The sequence below is a fragment of the Moschus berezovskii genome, chromosome 20 (assembly GCF_049115385.1).
Source record: "Moschus berezovskii isolate FMDL1 chromosome 20, NW_MosBer_1.0, whole genome shotgun sequence".
Lineage (NCBI taxonomy): Eukaryota > Metazoa > Chordata > Mammalia > Artiodactyla > Moschidae > Moschus > Moschus berezovskii.
In genome coordinates, this window is record NC_142479.1 from 64725817 (window position 1) to 64742535 (window position 16719).

General features: G+C 49.3%; 1 protein-coding gene across 1 annotated transcript in view; it reads left to right on the top strand.

Annotated features, from left to right (window-relative positions):
- The window catches only part of TIMP2 (TIMP metallopeptidase inhibitor 2), a 52304-nt gene extending 36155 nt beyond the window's left edge, over positions 1-16149 (top strand). The window contains exons 2-5 of the mRNA XM_055408443.2: positions 1380-1480; positions 3746-3854; positions 14118-14242; positions 15837-16149. Coding sequence (XP_055264418.1) covers positions 1380-1480; positions 3746-3854; positions 14118-14242; positions 15837-16034 — 533 coding nt within the window. The 3' untranslated portion in view covers positions 16035-16149. The remainder of the gene's footprint in view (positions 1-1379; positions 1481-3745; positions 3855-14117; positions 14243-15836) is intronic.
- The last annotated feature ends 570 nt before the right edge of the window (positions 16150-16719 follow it).

Below are 16719 nucleotides of genomic sequence, written 5' to 3' on the forward strand. Positions count from 1 at the left end.
GAAACAGGAACCTGTGGCCTCGGCCAGTCATGACTCAGCGCCAACAGAAGGAAAAATAAGGATGGCTTTGGACCGGGGCGGGGCACTGGAGCTGTGGCGTGGGGCTCTGGTGCCAGGCTGGGGTCCAGAGAGCATTTGGGGGATCCAGGGGGGTGGGCACAGATGGGAGTCTGTGTCCTGGGCCTCCCTGCTCTGCAGGGAAAGACAGCCAGGGGCTCTGAGATTTCAGCCGTTCACTGGGGTGGAGGGTGGGAGGCTCCTCCAAGCCAGGCCCTGTCTGCTCCTTGTTTCTCTATTTTGCTCACACCCGTGCTGCTCACGTGATACTCATCCACAGTGACCCTGAACAGCCGAATCTTGAAGGACAGAGCTTTTAAAGCCATTAGAGTGGCCTGTGCCACCAGCTGATGAGCCTCGAAATGAAAAAAGGGAGGAAGGGCTCTGCCCAAATGACAGCGTGAGCTGCTGATCCCCGCCTGCCAGGTTACGGGGCAGAGCAGGGTCCCGGCTTAATTGCTAGTAGGAAACCCTGGGTTGCAGGGCCCGCGAGCAGCCTCAGGCCTCAGGGAACATTCCAGAACCTTCCCAGCCTGACCTCTTCCCCTCGCCTCCATCTCATGTCAAGGTCCAGGACCATCCGTCTTTGTGTTTTGGCCTTTTCCCTCGGCATCTGTCCCTTTTTTCTGCCACGGATGCTCTCAGATGTCTCCTCCTCCTGTTCCGGGCCCTTTGGGTTAAAATGTTTGCCCTTCCTCTGCCATTGCCTCTGATAGAATGTGTGTTATTACAAAAAGCATCCCCAGGATGTTTCTCAGGGACATGCAGAGGACGGATTCAGAGACTGGCAGGATAGACTTTTTTGATGTCAGACCCCCCAGCCTAAATATGATGGGGCCTCTTGCAGAAAGGTAACTCCCCCTCTACCTTCAGCCTGAAAAAGCCTGACTGATCGTAGGCTATGGGAGGAGTGGGGCAGGGTAGGACTCTCACCATCCTTAACTGCATGATCAGGATGGCAGGCCAGTCAGCGTGTTCATCTGCTTTCCCAGCCACCGATACTTACACATTCGAGAGAAAATGGAAAAAGCCCCAGAGTCCCGACGTGTGAGATCCACAGTGATCCTTGTTCAAATCAGTGATGGCCTCAGCGACCCCCAGGTCTTGAGGGACAAGTGCTGCTGTGGGGTCCTGTCAGCGGAGGGCTCTGGCGTCATTCCTGGTCTGCCCCCTCTGGATGGAGTCCAGTGCTGTGCCCAGGCTGGGATTACCTGCCCTCGCCTCCCGCCTCCCTGCTGCCACCTCTGCCCCCGCCTCCCCAACCTCGGAGCCAAGACGGTCTTGCGGGGGACTCTGCTCACCTTTGCATCTTTGTTTTGCAGTGATCAGGGCCAAAGTGGTCAGTAAGAAGGAAGTGGACTCAGGCAACGACATCTATGGCAACCCCATCAAGCGGATTCAGTATGAGATCAAGCAGATAAAGGTAACGGTGACCGTCCTGGGGTTGCTGTGTCCAGCAGAGCTGTGGGAGGTTTGGGAGCACGGCAGGGTGTCCCGCTGTCTCAAGTGCACCTCGAGATCCTTAGAACTGGCCCTGCCACGCGTGGGGTGGACAGTGAGGAGCAGGGGCATCAAGCTGCAGGTGGATCTGATTTTCCTTAATCTGTAAATGCCAGAGAAATTGTGTGCACATGGTACGTTCCCATCAGCTCAGTTCTTCCAGAAATGTGTTATCTTCATTCTGATGGATATAAATCAGTGGCAGAGCTTCAGCGTTAAGTTACCAACGTCACAGCTTTTGTGGAACATGCCATGAGTGCCTCTCCGCCTCTTCCATGGTGGGTGGGTTCAAAGGCAGTGGGAACTTGGCCAGTGTTTCTGGGAGCCCACAGCTAATGGGGCAAATGACCTAATTCCCCCAAAGTGCGAGTGGGCTCCAGTCTTGCCTGGTTAGCTTTACTTTCGAGAGGAGTGAGGATTTGGAGAGAGGACGACTCCTATGGAGAGGTGTGCTGGGACGTTACCTAAGAGAGGGGAGTTAGGGAAGAAATGGACTTGGCAGCCCAGCCGGTGATGGAGAAGATGCTTTGCCAGGCGGGGTAGGACCAGAGACATTGAGAGTTGTAGACCCAGGGGGAGGTGACTGGTATTTGTCAGTTTTTCAGAATGTGGGTTGTGTTCAAGGTCATATGGCAAGGAGCCTGTATTTGGGAGGGAGGGAGGGAAGACACGGGGGAGGTTGGGAGGATAGGACCGGTGCTAATGGAAGGTTATTGTTGACAGTAAATAACGGAAAAGACTGTGATACTGGAAAAGATTGAAGGCAAAAGGAGAAATGGTGACAGAGGACAAGATGGTTCGATGGCATGACCAACCTAATGGACGTGAATTTGAGCAAACTTGGGGAGATAGTGAAGGACAGCGGAGCCTGGTTTGCTGTAGTCCACGGGGTCGCAAAGAGTCAGACGTGACTTAGCAACTGAACAACAACAAAACTTGGTCTGTAAGAGGGAAGAAGATTCTAGGCTCTAGCTGGAGAGACAGCTTTGTGACCTGGTTAGTCATTGTGGCCGTCCATATTGTTACAAAAATAGAAAATACATGTTACCAGAAGGTCAGCGAAATGCTTAATCATTACGTCTGTGTCATTTAAAGGGGTGCCCCGGTCTTTCAGTGGCAACGTCTCTATTTATGAAGCAGTTAAGACAGTATCTCTGCTCTAATGACCCACTGTGGGGTTATGAAAAGGGAGGTGTTGACACCAAGGAAGCACTTTCAGCCCGTTGGCGACAGATGTCATTCATAACCTTTCTTGGCATGGGTTGGGGTATAGCTCTTGCAAAGCTGGTTCATTGTGACATTGGGATGACCCTGTTCCATCTGGGTTTGCTTCTTGAAGCTCTCCTCTTCCAAAACCGAACAATACTATTAACCTGGGTTTAACCACGCAGCAAGAGTCCTGATGCGGTTCATGTGGGATTGTGGAGCCTCAGATGTGTGTGTTCCACAGTGCTGTTTGGCCACCTGTGTTGTGTTGGTCCTGGCACTTGTGTACCCTCCCCTTTCCATTACCCCCACACCCACTCACCTGGCTGCGAGTGAGCTGCACCCCCAAAACCGGAGTGGAGGGCAGTTCTCAGCCCATGCTCATGTACCCGCCTGTGACTGTCCCTGGTGGGGCAGTAGGAACCCCCTGGCTGGGGCTTTCTCACTTCCTGCGCAGATGCTGGAACAATGCACCCCTTTTCCTGAGCAACAAGCCTGTTCCCAATGGGCTCTAAGGAGATCACAAGTTGAACTCCCCTTGCCCAGAGAGTTACATCCTAATTAAGAGGTGCCTCTCTGCTCTGGCGTCAACTTGATCCGAATTCCTGGAAAGAGATGAAAGTGGCTGTCCTCCATGGTGGGTCAGAATCACCTGGCGGTATCCAAGCCCCTCCCCGGAGATTCTGTGATGACCTCACACGTGGTTGGGAAGGCAGGCGTGTCTGAGGCGGGTCCTTCTGGACGACCTGGTCATTCCCAACCTGGTGACAACTGCCACCCTAGGCAGTGAATCACAGTGACTCCAAAGAACCCTGTGCGTCAGGAGTTGTCGTCCTCCAGCCTGTCTGACCGGTGTGTCCCCATCCCCTTTCCCTGCGGGCAGTACCCCGGGGGTGCAGGTTGGGGCACGTGTCAGGGAGGCATTCGGATTCCTGGCTATGCCACCCACGTTCACTTACGTTCCTCATCCTCCTTTTTCCAGATGTTCAAGGGACCTGACCAGGACATAGAGTTTATCTACACAGCCCCCTCCTCCGCGGTGTGTGGGGTCTCGCTGGACATTGGAGGAAAGAAGGAGTATCTCATTGCAGGTGTGTACACGGACACGGGCGTGGGCTGCTCTTCGAGGGCGTCCAGGGGAGCGGGGGTGGGGCGGCTGGAGGTGAACCACAGCCTGACGACCAGCATGATACACACAGGGCTACTCAGAAGTCTCGAGGAGTCCCTGCTTTCTCCCATCAGAGGACTGACGAATTTTCAGCCGCCCTCCACATTCCCCTTGTTAGAATAGTGGAACCAACGTGACTTCAGAAAAAGAATAGAGCAAACCAGTATTCATAGGAAATCTGAGGTCGGGTGGACACAGAGATGAGAGGCTGCAAGCACTCAAGGCCGGGCAAGAGGCGGAAGGCAGAGCTGAAACCTTGTTTTGTTATTTTTTAAAGTAGTTTTTTTATCTGTCTGTGCCAGGCCCTAGTTGCGACCATGCAGGATCTTCAGTCTTTTTTGCGGCACACGAGATCTTTAGTTGTGGCATAGGGATGCCTCGCTGCGGCATGTGGGAGCTAGTTCCCTGACCAGGGATCGAACCCAGGCCCCCCCTGCATTAGGAGCTCGGAGCCTTAGTCAGAGAAGTCCCAAAACCTTGTTTTAAATCTCTCAGTATTACTGTGTGTGGTTCTTGCCCACTCCTTTGCTCATCGTATCCCTCTTTCATTTATTCTGATAAAATATACATAGCATAAGGTTTACCTTTTTAGCCAATTTTAGGTGCCTAGTTCAGCAGCACGAAGCACATTCACATTGTTGCACAAGCATCACCGCCATGCGTCTTCAGAACGCTTTCATTTTCCCAAACAAACTCTGTGCCCATTTAACTCCCCTTCCCACAGCCCCTGGCAACCCCGGTGTTCTGCTCTCTGTCCCTGTGAAATCTGACTCCTCTAGGGACATCCTAAAAGCGGAATCTAGCACCATTTGTCCTTTTGTGATGGGCTTATTTCACTGAGCACAGTGTCCTCAAGAGTCAGCCATATTGCAGCAAGTGTCAGAATTTCCTCCTTTTTTCAGGCTGAATAATATTCCATTGTATGGATAGACCACAATTTTATCATTGCATCTGTTTTAAAATTTTATTCTTTTAGTCTTACATAAAATGACTTCTCTTTATTATTATTATTATTAGACTTTATTTCTTGGAACAGTTAAAGGTTTACAGAAAACTTGAGCAGGTTAGCACAGTATAGCCAGCTCTTTCAGGTCTTCCTGTAGCTTCCTCTGTTAGTAACATCTTAACGTTAGTATGGTACGTTTATTACTGTGCACGGACCAGAATTGATACGGAAATCCCTTTACTTCTTTCCATTGCCTCCTCTGCCTGCCCCGCTAACTTGCACCCCCAGGGTCCAGAACAGAGCTTCTCAAAATCAGTACTATTGGTATTTGAGATCAGATCATTTTTTGCTGGCAGGCTTGTCCTAGCATGGAGAATATTTAGCTGCATCTGTGTCTTCTTGGAGTAGGAAATGGCAACCTACTCCAGTATTCTTGCCTAGAAAATCCCATGGACAGAGGAACCTGGCAGTCTTATAGTCCATGAGGTCACAGAGTCAGACATGACTGAGCACACATGCACACGTGGCTCCTACCCACTGATTGCTGCAACATCCTCCCCTGAGTCGTGGGGTCTTCCACATTACCAAATATTCCCTGTTGCGGGGAGCAGATTCACTCCAAGTTGAGACCCACAGGTCTAACCAAACCTCCACTGATGCCAGAAATGCCCTATGTCCGAGCTGTTCAGTGTGCTTCTGAGCTCTTGAGAGCTGTGGCTGGTGCAGCTGAAGAGCTGGGGCTTTAATTTTATTTATTGCAATTGATGTAAGTGTGAAGGTGAGGCCTTCCCTGGTGCTCCACTGGCTAAGACTCCAAGCTTCCAATGCAGGGGGGCCTGGGTTCGATCCCTGGTCAGGAGCTGGATCCCACACACTACAACTAAACATTGAAGATCCTGCCTGCTGTAACTAAGACCCAGCCCAGCCAAATAGCTAAACTAAATAAAAATAAATATTTAAAGAGATTATATTTAAGGAGATTTTTTTTCCTTCTTTTAAAGGGCCTTCTGAACTTCCTAAATGTCTTATTCTGAGCATCTGTTATTTAAAATGTATTAATTCAAGGGTCAGGGTGTATTTATTATTGAATGTATAATTCACGAATCAGAGTGCAACCATCAGCATAGTCTAAAAAGAAACCCTGTACCTTTTAGCTGTTACCTTCCTAACTCCCATTCTGCCCCAACCCCAGCTGTCAGCCACCACTAATCTCTAGATTTCTTTACTCTGGACTTTCTTATAAATGGACTCCTGTAATATATGGTCCTTTGTGTCTGGCTTCCCTCAGCATAATTTTTTTTTAAGTTTTTAATGTTTTACACATTGTAACATGTATCAGAACTTTACTCCTCTTTATGGCCAAATAATAGTCCATTGGATGGATGTACTACATTTTGTCTATCCATTCAGCATTTCATCGGGGCTGTTTCTACCTTTTATTTACTGTGGGTACTGCTGCTCTGAGCACATGTGTTCTAGTTTTTGCCTGGCTCTGTATTTTCATTTCCCTTGGGTAGGTACCTAGGAGTAGAATTGCAGGACCTAGGGCTTCCCTGGTGGCTCAGAGGTTAAAGCGTCTGCCTCCAATGCGGGAGACCCGGGTTCGATCCCTGGGTCGGGAAGATCCCCTGGAGAAGGAGATAGTAACCCACTCCAGTCTTCTTGCCTGGAGAATCCCATGGACGGAGAAGCCTGGTAGACTACAGTCCACGGGGTCGCAAAGAGTCGGACACGACTGAATGGAACGGAATGGCAACTCTTGTGTTTAACCATTTGAGGAACTTCTGAACTGTTTTCCAAAACGGCTGCACCATTTCATACTTGCAGTATCTTACTGTTTTTACAGTAGGAGAGATAATATTAAATAGAAGGGAACAGGGACAAAAATCACAATGCAGAGAGCTGACGATCTGACTCTGAGATCACAGTAGCCCAACCTTAGTGGTGTAGAGACCTCATTGCTCTAACAAATCAACAACTTCTACTTTTCTGAGTCCTTTTTTTTTTTTTCTCGGTCCTTTTAAAGGCTATTGTTTAGTTGCTAAGTCATGTCCGACTGTTCTACAACCCCATGGACTGTAGCCCGCCAGGCTCCTCTGTCCATGGGATTTCCCAGGCAAGAATACTGGAATGGGTTGCCATTTTCTTCTCCAGAGGATCTTCCTGACTCAGGGATTGAATCTGTGTCCCCTGCATTGGCATGTGAATTCTTTACTGCTGAGCCACCAGGCTATCAGTTCAGTCGCTCACTCGTGTCTGACTCTTTGCGATCCTATGGATTGCAGCACACCAGCCTTCCCTGTGCATCACCAACTCCCGGAGCTTACTCAAATTCATGTCCATTGAGTCGGTGATGCCATCCAACCGTCTCATTCTCTGTCGTCCCCTTCTCCTCCTGCCTTCAATCTTTCCCAGCACCAGGGTCTTCTCAGATGAGTCAGTTCCTCACATCAGGTGGCCAAAGTTTTAGCTTCAGCATCAGTCCTTCCAATGAATATTCAATAATCAATCCTAATGGGCTGATTTCCTTTAGGACTGACTGGTTGGATCTCCTTGCAGTCCAAGGGACTCTTTAAGAGTCTTCTCCAACACCACAATTCAAAAACATCAATTCTTCGGCGCTGAGCTTTCTTTGTAGTCCAACTCTCACATCCTTACGTGACTACTGGAAACACCATAGCTTTGACTAGATGGACCTTTGTCGGCAAAGTAATGTCTCTGCTTTTTAATATGCTGTCTAGGTTGGTCATAGCTTTTCTTCCAAGGAGCCAACGTCTTTTAATTTCATGGTTGCAGTCACCATCTGCAGTGATTTTGGCTGTAACACCCTTTAAAATGAGAGCCTCAGCCATCCCTCTGGGTCTCCACACTGCCCTCTAGGGGCTATGTGGCCAAACTGAAGAGCTGCAGAAGCCCTTATTCAAAAGGGTGAGCCCGCATCCTGTTGCTGGTGGCTCCTGGTGGGAAGGTCACTTTGGTCTGGGCCAGCGTCTGCCTCCAGACATGCACAGATGAATCCTTACCCACTCTGAGGCTCTGTCTTAAAGGATTCTACATCAGGCCCTACCAGCTTCCTGTTAATAGAAATAGGAGTGTCCTTTTCCTGGCATTGATGTTCTCCAAATGCTTTTCATGTGGATTCCATTTAATCCTCACGAACCCATTTTATAGATGAGGAAAACTGAGGAGTAGAGGATGGAGCCATGTGCTCAGGCCCCATGGTATGTACCTGAACCCACTTTCAGTTTCAGACCGATGATTAAACATTGGTTGATGTCATGTTGGTAGCTTGAAATTGGCCAGAGTAGGAGTATTGACACCACAGAATTCAAATGCTACACACTTAATCCCAGGAGAGCTACTGGTTAGGCGTTCCTCAGCACATCCCTGCTGGCGTCACACTGCCAGGGAGTGGTGCCATGATGCTGCCATAAATTAGACCCTGGTTAGCCTAACCCTGGGCTTCCCTGGTGGCTCAGCTCGAAAAGAATCCACCTGCCATGCGGGAGACCTGAGTTCGATCCCTGAGTTGGGAAGATACCCTGGAGAAGGGAAAGGCTACCCGCTCTAGTATTTTGGCCTGAAGAAGTCCATGGGGTTGCAAAGAGTCAGACAGGACTGAGCAACTTTCACTTTCAGCATAACCCTTGGTGGCTCAGTGGTACAGAATCTGTCTTCCAATGCAATGTAAGATTTCTGGGTCAGGAAGATCCCCTGGAGAAGGGAATGGCAACCCACTCCAGTATTCTTGCCTGGGAAATCCCATGGACAGAGGAGCCTGTTGGGCTAAACTCCGTGGGGCTGCAAAAGAGCTGAACATGACCGAGCAACCACACAACAACAGCCTGACTCCTGGGTCTGTTACACTCTGCTTCTTCCATCACTGGTCCAGGTCTAGAAGTCTCGCTGCCCCAATGCCTAATCCAGGGATCCTCTGCCTCCACTGCTCCTTGGAATTCCACAGGGAGTTTGCAAAAGTCCTGATGCCCAGGCAGCTGCCCAGACCAATTTAAGCACCATCTCTGGGGGTGGCTCTCACCCCCAGAGCATTGGTAAAGCTCCCCAGGAGAGTCCAGTGCACAGCTAGGGCTGAGAACCTGCCCTGCTCTGGGTCAAAGGCAGACCGTTTGTTTTAGAGGTGCCGAAGAGCCAGTCTGCACACACTCAGGAGGGCTGAGCCCTAGCAGCCAAGGTCAGTCACCCCCCTTGCACAGTGGCCTCTGGGTACGATTTTCATCTGCTGAGGCCCTTCCCAGGCAGTCAGACCTGCCTTTTGCCCAGAGATCCTGAGGAGTGTGGCACTGCTCTTTTATTCCACGAGATGGGTGGTCCAGACCGCAGAGCCCTTTGGCTGGATCCCAGGGCAGGACGGGGAGAAGGCTTATGTCCAGCAGTCAGGAGCCCTGGCAAGGTCTCTCTGGAGCGTGGGGTTTGGGTCCCGTCCTGCCCTGCTTATCCCAGGCGTGCGAGGAAACCACGGGGCTGCTAAGAAGGTGGATCCAAGACAGGCATGGAGGGTAGTGTGATGACTGTTTTTCTGGTAGTTGCTTTTCTTTCTCTTGGTAGATGTGATAGGAATATCAGTTGTGCTCAGACCCTTTTCTTGTTGCTTTTCCCTTGCTGCTTTTAATATTTGTTCTTTGTGTTTGATCTTTGTTAATTTGATTAATATGTGTCTTGGAGTATTTCGCCTTGGATTTATCCTGTTAGGGACTCTCTGGGTTTCTTGGACTTGGGTGATTATTTCCTTTCCCATTTTAGGAAAGTTTTCAACTATTACCTCCTCAAGTATTCTCTCATGGTCTTTCTTTTTGTCTTCTTCTTCTGGGACTCCTATGATTCGAATGTTGGGACGTTTAACATTGTCCCAGAGGTCTCTAATATTGTCCTCATTTCTTTTAATTCCTTTTTCTTTTTTCCTCTCTGTTTCATTTATTTCTACAATTCTATCTTCTAGCTCGCTTATCCTGTCTTCTGCCTCTGTTATTCTACTGTTTGTTCCCTCCAGAGTGTTTCTGATCTCATCTATTGCATTATTCATTGTATATTGACTCTCTATTTCCGCTAAATCCTTATTAAACCTTTCTTGCATCTTCTCAATCCTTTTCTCCAGATTATTTATCTGTAACTCCATTTTGCTTTCAAGATTATGAATCATTTTCACCATCAAAATTCAAAATTCTTTATCCAGTAGATTCCCTGTATCTTCCTCTTTTGTTTGTGTTGGTGGGCATTTATCCTGTTCCTTTACTTGCTGGGTATTTCTCTGCCTCTTCATCTTGCTTATATTGCTGTGCTTGGGGTGGCCTTTCCGTCTTCTGGCAGTTTGTAGAGTTCTCTTTATTATGTAGTTTCCTAGCTACAGACCCTTTTCTGAAAGGGAGAGGCTTCATGTCCAAAGGGAGCATGGTGAGTCAAACGCAGAAAGCCTCATAATTTCAGTCACTCTATGATAACATTTATTTTCACTCACGTGTCATCTCAGCTGTTCATATCTGCCATCAAAGACTATTTAACATGTACTATGTATGTGACCTGTGAAACTTCTCCCACACCCAAGCCCTTTCAGTTGTCCCCAGGCTGAATGAGAAATTAGTTACACGAGTTAACTGCCACACACATTTCAGAAACTTAATACCGGTGAAAGCATCCAAATTGTAGCTCCACTTAGAAGGAAAACTAAAAATGTTTGAAGATGCGCTCAGTTGATAACTGTGTGCCTGTCGCCTTTAGTGTGAGCATGCTCTGTCGTGTCCTACTGTTTGCAACCCCGTGGACTGCAGTCCACCAGCCTTCTCTGTCCATGGAATTTTCCAGGCAAGAATACTGGAGCGGGTTGCCATTCCTTTCTCCAAAGGATCTTCTGACCCAGGGATCGAATCTGCATCTCCTGTATCTCCTGCATCAGCAAGCAGATTCTATACCCCTATGCCACCCAAGAAGTTATCGTCTTAAGCTACCATACATTTCACACTGGAAGCAAGCAGCGTGGGGCACATTTTAGTTTTCTGACTGGCCGTGGAGCGTAAGATTAATAAAAGGCCCTTCCACTGGCTGCTGGCTCACTCCATTACAGAGGAACCTCTCTCAGCCAGCTTCGTTCCCTGGCTCAGTGAGACGGCTCTGGATTCAATCTGGTGTTTACTTTCTGAAGCACAGAATCTCGATCTTGTTTTCCTGGAGTCACAACGGGCTAACCAAGAATCACGGGGCACAGAAAATCACTCCGCCAGCGCTGGCTGCGGCCCCACGAGTGACCACACAGCCTGGGGCAGCCCACCTCCTCCTCGGCTGACTCAGCTTCACATGTCGAGTTGGCACCGAGAGACGCTCGCATTCAGGAACTGTTATAGAATCAGCCCTGTCATTTTCTTCTCCAGTCCTCATCTCCGGAAAGAAAAGTAAACATACAACCCTCAGTTACAAATTTTAATTAATTCCTGTTTTTCTGTGTCCAAGAAAGACTTTGCTTTTTTCCAAGGCAGACAGATGCTCACGTACCAAATGAAGTCTTAATTATCGCTACCGAAAGGCATCTCTTCTTAACATTCTCAGATGCTACACCATTTACACGTGACATTGAAAGCTCATGGGAACTGGGAACTGGGGCCATTGAAAATACACAATTTCAGACTTCCCTGGTGGTCCAGTGGTCAAGAATCTGCCTGGCAGTGCAGTGGACATGGGTTCTATCCCTGGTCCGGGAAGATCCCATAAGCTGCAGAGCAACTAAGCCCATGTTCCACAACTGCTAAGCCTTCATGCTGCAACTTTTGAAGCCCGTGCTCTGCAACAAAAGAAACCATTGCAGTGAGAAGCCCGTGTATTCTCTACAACTCTCCCTGCTCGCTGCAAATAGAGAAAACCCGCACGCAGCAACAAAGATCCAGCACAGCCCAAAATAAGTAAACATTTTTTTAAAAGAAAAAATTTGCATTTCATCTCCATGCCCTGCCTTTGTCCACTCTCTGTGGAAGCTTGAATTGGTGGTGAAAAGGTTTAAAAAGGACGACAGCAAAAAAAAAAAAAAAAAAAGATATCGAAACACATTGTTAGAACAAATAACCATGCCAGCATCAGTAAACTTTTACTGAGCCATTATTATGTGCAAGGAACTATGGATAAAAAAGGATTAAGACACAACCATTACCCTTTGTGCTTATGACCTGATTAAAGAACACGATATGCAAGAAAGGCGAAGAACAATGTGATGTGGGCGACTGATGCCAATCACATGACACAGGGGAAGTTGCTACATAAGTTTGGAGGGAGGGACTGGAATGAGTACTCAGCCTGCCTCTAATGAATGACCAGGCTGGGCAAGGTCAATGCCAGAAGAAACCAGATGTAGGAAATAGCTCCCTGTCTATTCTGTACTCTTTAGAAAATGGCTGTGTGTGTGTGTTGGGTTGTCAAGTTGCGTTCAACTCTTTGCAGTCCCACAGATGCCAGGCCTCCCTATCCCTCACCATCTCCTGGAGTGTGCCCAAGTTTGTGTTCATTGAATTGGTGATGCCATGCAACCATCTCATCCTCTGTCGCCTTCCTCTCCTTCTGCCTTCAATTTTTCCCAACATCAGGGTCTGTTCCAGTAAGTCAGCTGTTCGCATCAGGTGGCCAAAGTATTGGATCAGCTTCAGCATCAGGTCTAGAAAAAATTACAGCTGGTTTTGAAGCTTAAGGTCACCCAGACACATCTTTTTTTTAAGTTATTAGGATCAGAATGAATCCAATCAAGGAGTCCTCCTGCTTCTTGATCCTTTTCTTTACCTTGAATGTCAGACAAGTCCAAGAAAAAAGTAGAAGGCTTGAAGGTTAGAGGTGTGGTTAAGACAGAAAGAAGACCAGGAGAATTCACACCTGGGGGGTGCTGCCTGCCACCTGCCCAGCACAAAGGATGTCATTGGTGCTGCTTGCAGCCTCAGGCAAGCCTATGTCTTTCCCCTGATGACAGGTTTCTGTTTCACTTCCTCCTGACGGGATATAGTGGATAAGCTAGCTGCATCAGCACTTCACTGAGCTGTATTTCTATTAGCGATTGTTGGTGGCCAGGGCTGTGCCTGAGATCATTAAGTTGGACGTGCTGCAGCTTTGTCAAGCCAAGATGCCCAGAATGCATCCTGGGGCTCCTGTCTGCCTCTCAGGGAGTCGCGTGTCACTCTCTGCCAGGCTCCGGTATCATCACTGGGCGTCTGTATCTCTTGACAAGGTGCCATTGTAACAGGAAGGACAAGATTTTAGACAACCTCCCCAGCCCTCGTTAGGTCCTGTCATTCACCAGAGTACACTGGTCTCTTTTTCTTCTGCTGTGCTAATGCCTGGGCTGTCACCAGTGAGACCTCTTCACAAAAGGAGGAAGGGGGCTAAGTTAGGAGTCTAAGGTGTGAACAGTGTCTTATCAAACATCTCATCATGCCCAATAAAGGGGATTTAGGGCAGATTTCTGATTTTATAAAATTCTGCTCTTATTGTTCATAATGTGACAACCCAGAATTACAAGTTCAACATCAAATGGAGGAAAGGCTTGTGAATAAATATTTGGTGGGGAAAAAAAAACAAAACAGGAAACAATATAATCTACATACAACAGTGACTTTTTCACTTGAATACATATGCATAAAAGAATATCGGAAGGAAATGCATCAGAATGTTATCTCTCGGTAATGAAAAGAGAGATGCTTTAAAAAGTTACTTCTTAAATTTTCTACGGTGAGCTTGCATTCTTATACTCAGAATAAATAGTCCATAGTGTATGAGTCTGCTCAGGCTGCCATAACAAAAACCACAGACTGGAGGCCTTAAGCAGTAGAAATGTATTTTCTCACAATTTTGGAGGCTGGAAGTTCAAGATTAAGATGTTGACAGAGTTGGTTTTCTCTGAGACCACTCTCCATGGTTTGTAGATGGCCAGTTTCTCCCTGCGTCCCCATGCGGTCATCCCTGTGTGTCTGTCTGTGTCCTAATCTCTTCCTCTAACGTGTCATCCTACTGCATTCAGATTCACCCTCATGACCTCATTTTAATCAGTTCTTTAAAGACCTTCTCTCTCAATAGAGTCACACATCCTAAGGTGCTAGGGGTCAGGGCTTCACCCTCAGAGCTTTGGAGGGGACACAGAATATCTTGTGCCTCAGGGCGCCATCAGAACTAACCCTCCCTGTGCCCGAGCCTCATCCAGATGCAGGAGAAAGAGGAGAACCCGTGATTTTGTTCTGAGCTTGGTGCTCCCTGTCTCCTCAGGGAAGGCTGAGGGGAATGGCAACATGCATATCACCCTCTGTGACTTCATCGTGCCCTGGGACACCCTGAGCGCCACCCAGAAGAAGAGTCTGAACCACAGGTACCAGATGGGCTGTGAGTGCAAGGTAAGCCACCGCCACCTCCTCCAGGTGGACTGCCGCGGTTTGATCCCTGACTTTCCCGGGGCCTCTCAACCCACAGGGTCCCGACTTAGGACTGGTCTCTGGGGGAGGTGTGGTCTGCCCACAAGTGAGGGTCTCCGGCCAGTGACCTTTGGGAGGTAAGGGGAATCTGACCATGTGGGCTGTAGCTTCTAGGAAGGGAGCCTTCTGGCAGGAGGAGTTTGGTGGGCAGAACATGGGCCTTAGGAGTGTCTTTCTACAAACGTACAAGTGCAGCGACTTGGCATGCCTTGTGAAAGAACACCCTAGGTGTTATGGTTTTGCCAGTGTACCAGCCATTTCCACGCATGGGTCCGTGTAAATATGGGGACTGTGTAATGAGAACCTCTGAAGCCCCTGCCTTTCTTCTTGAAAGCACCCCAGAGGTGGTGCCAAACACAGTTACAGCAGTGCTGATGCTGAGATGCAGCCGTAGAGGGTGAGCTCTCTGTGGCCTCCAGGGTCCCATTCTGTTGTCTCTTAACATCCCTCGTGGAGAAGGCAATGGCAGCCCGCTCCAGTGTTCTTGCCTGGAGAATCCCAGGGACGGGGGAGCCTGGTGGGCTTCCGGCTATGGGGTCACACAGAGTCGGACACGACTGAAGTGACTCAGCAGCAGCAGCAGCAACATCCCTTGGTCTCCGCCGCCCCTCCCCCAACCCCAGCACAGGGTGTGAGTCTGGGCCCCGTGTGGCCCAGAGATTGGCCTGTGCCGGTTCACACTGCTGTGTGGCCTTCCTGCCCATCCTGGTAGATCCTCGATCACCCACCCCTTAGCTCATTCACAGTGTGAATTCTGACCCACAGCTTCTTGTAAGTCTAGCAAACTCCTCTGTGCCTAAGGTGAAGTTAAAAAAAACAAGTTCCGCCTTTTTCTTTCCCAGCCTGAAGGATTGCACCCTCCTGTGGACTCAGGTTCTTTTGCCCAGATGCTATTAATCCTTGATGATCCTCTCGAAGCATCCATGTGCTTGGGAGCAAGACGCTGTTCTTTTCACTTGAGTTGAACCTGTCTGATAGTCAAAACTCTTTATTGTTTTTTGTTTTATTTATATGTTATGAGACGTCCACTTCCGTATTTTTGGCCGTGCCATGAGGCGTGTGAGATCTTAGTTCCCTGACCAGGGATTGAACCCATGCCCTCTGCCGTGGAAGTGCAGAGTCTTAACCACTGGCCCATGAGGGAAGTCTCTCAAGGCCCTTTATTGTTGTTACTGTTATACTCTCTGGAAGGTGGGGCTAAGCTGAAGCTGGTTTGTTGTGCTCAGAGAAGGTAGACCAGATGGCCCAAAGTAGAGGGCATGCTTGCAGTAGCTGGAGGGTACAGAAAGGTTTCTGTCCTATCTTGGACAGGCTGCCTGCTGCCATTTGGAGAGTTTGGAGCTCAGGAAAGCCTACTGGTGGAGCAGCTCCCTCCTTCCTTCCCTTCTGCACTTACCTGGTCATTCATTCTGCACATTGCCCTTGAACACCTTCACCAGGTGAAGGCCAGGTTCTGGAGATGCCCCATGAGTGACCTTGGTCCCCAGCTGAATTTACCTCGTGTCCCCCTTCCTAGATCACGCGATGCCCCATGATCCCATGCTACATCTCCTCTCCGGACGAGTGCCTGTGGATGGACTGGGTGACAGAGAAGAACATCAACGGACACCAGGCCAAGTTCTTCGCCTGCATCAAGAGAAGCGACGGCTCCTGTGCCTGGTACCGTGGAGCAGCACCCCCCAAGCAGGAGTTTCTGGACATCGAGGACCCGTAAGCAGGCCCAGCACTCCTGGGGCCAATCGACAGCGTCCAAGAGTTCAGACTGGTCCAGCTCCGACATCCCTTCCTGGAAACAGCATGAATAAAAACAGTCATCCAAGTGGCTTTAAGTTAGTGTGATTCTCCTCTCCGCCCCCATCTTCCTTTTAAACACACAGGTGTGGGTCTGGAGGCAGAGATGGGTCCCACACCCCATCTGCCAGCCTGGGCACCGTGCGTCTCGGTCTCCCGTCCCTGGGTGTGGGCAGGGGCCAGATGCACAGGCGTCCCTCCTGGGCCCAGCCCTGGCACTGTCACAAATGCTGAGCAGACAGCACTTGGGGTCCCCAAGCCTGGTCAGGGCAGAGCCTGGAAATGGACATTTTGCAGGAACTTGCGAGGGTCATTGCCAGACTGTGTAGCAGGCCTACCAGGTCCCTTTCATCTTGAGAGGGGCATGTCCCTCGGTTCCCACAGTTTCCGCACCTCTGGCCCTAGGGTGGTGGCCCCAGTGCATGCCCTGTCTCCCCTACACCCACCATGGACTCCCAGCATCTGACTTCCGGGAGCAGCCCTGGACCAGTGGCTTGCTCTTGAAGGATCCCCAGTTAATCATGTTAATCTGCAGGATTCCAGCAGGAGCCTCCCTCTCTGGCCTCGTAGAGACGTGAGGGCGGCAGGCTTCAGCTCCAGCCAAGTCC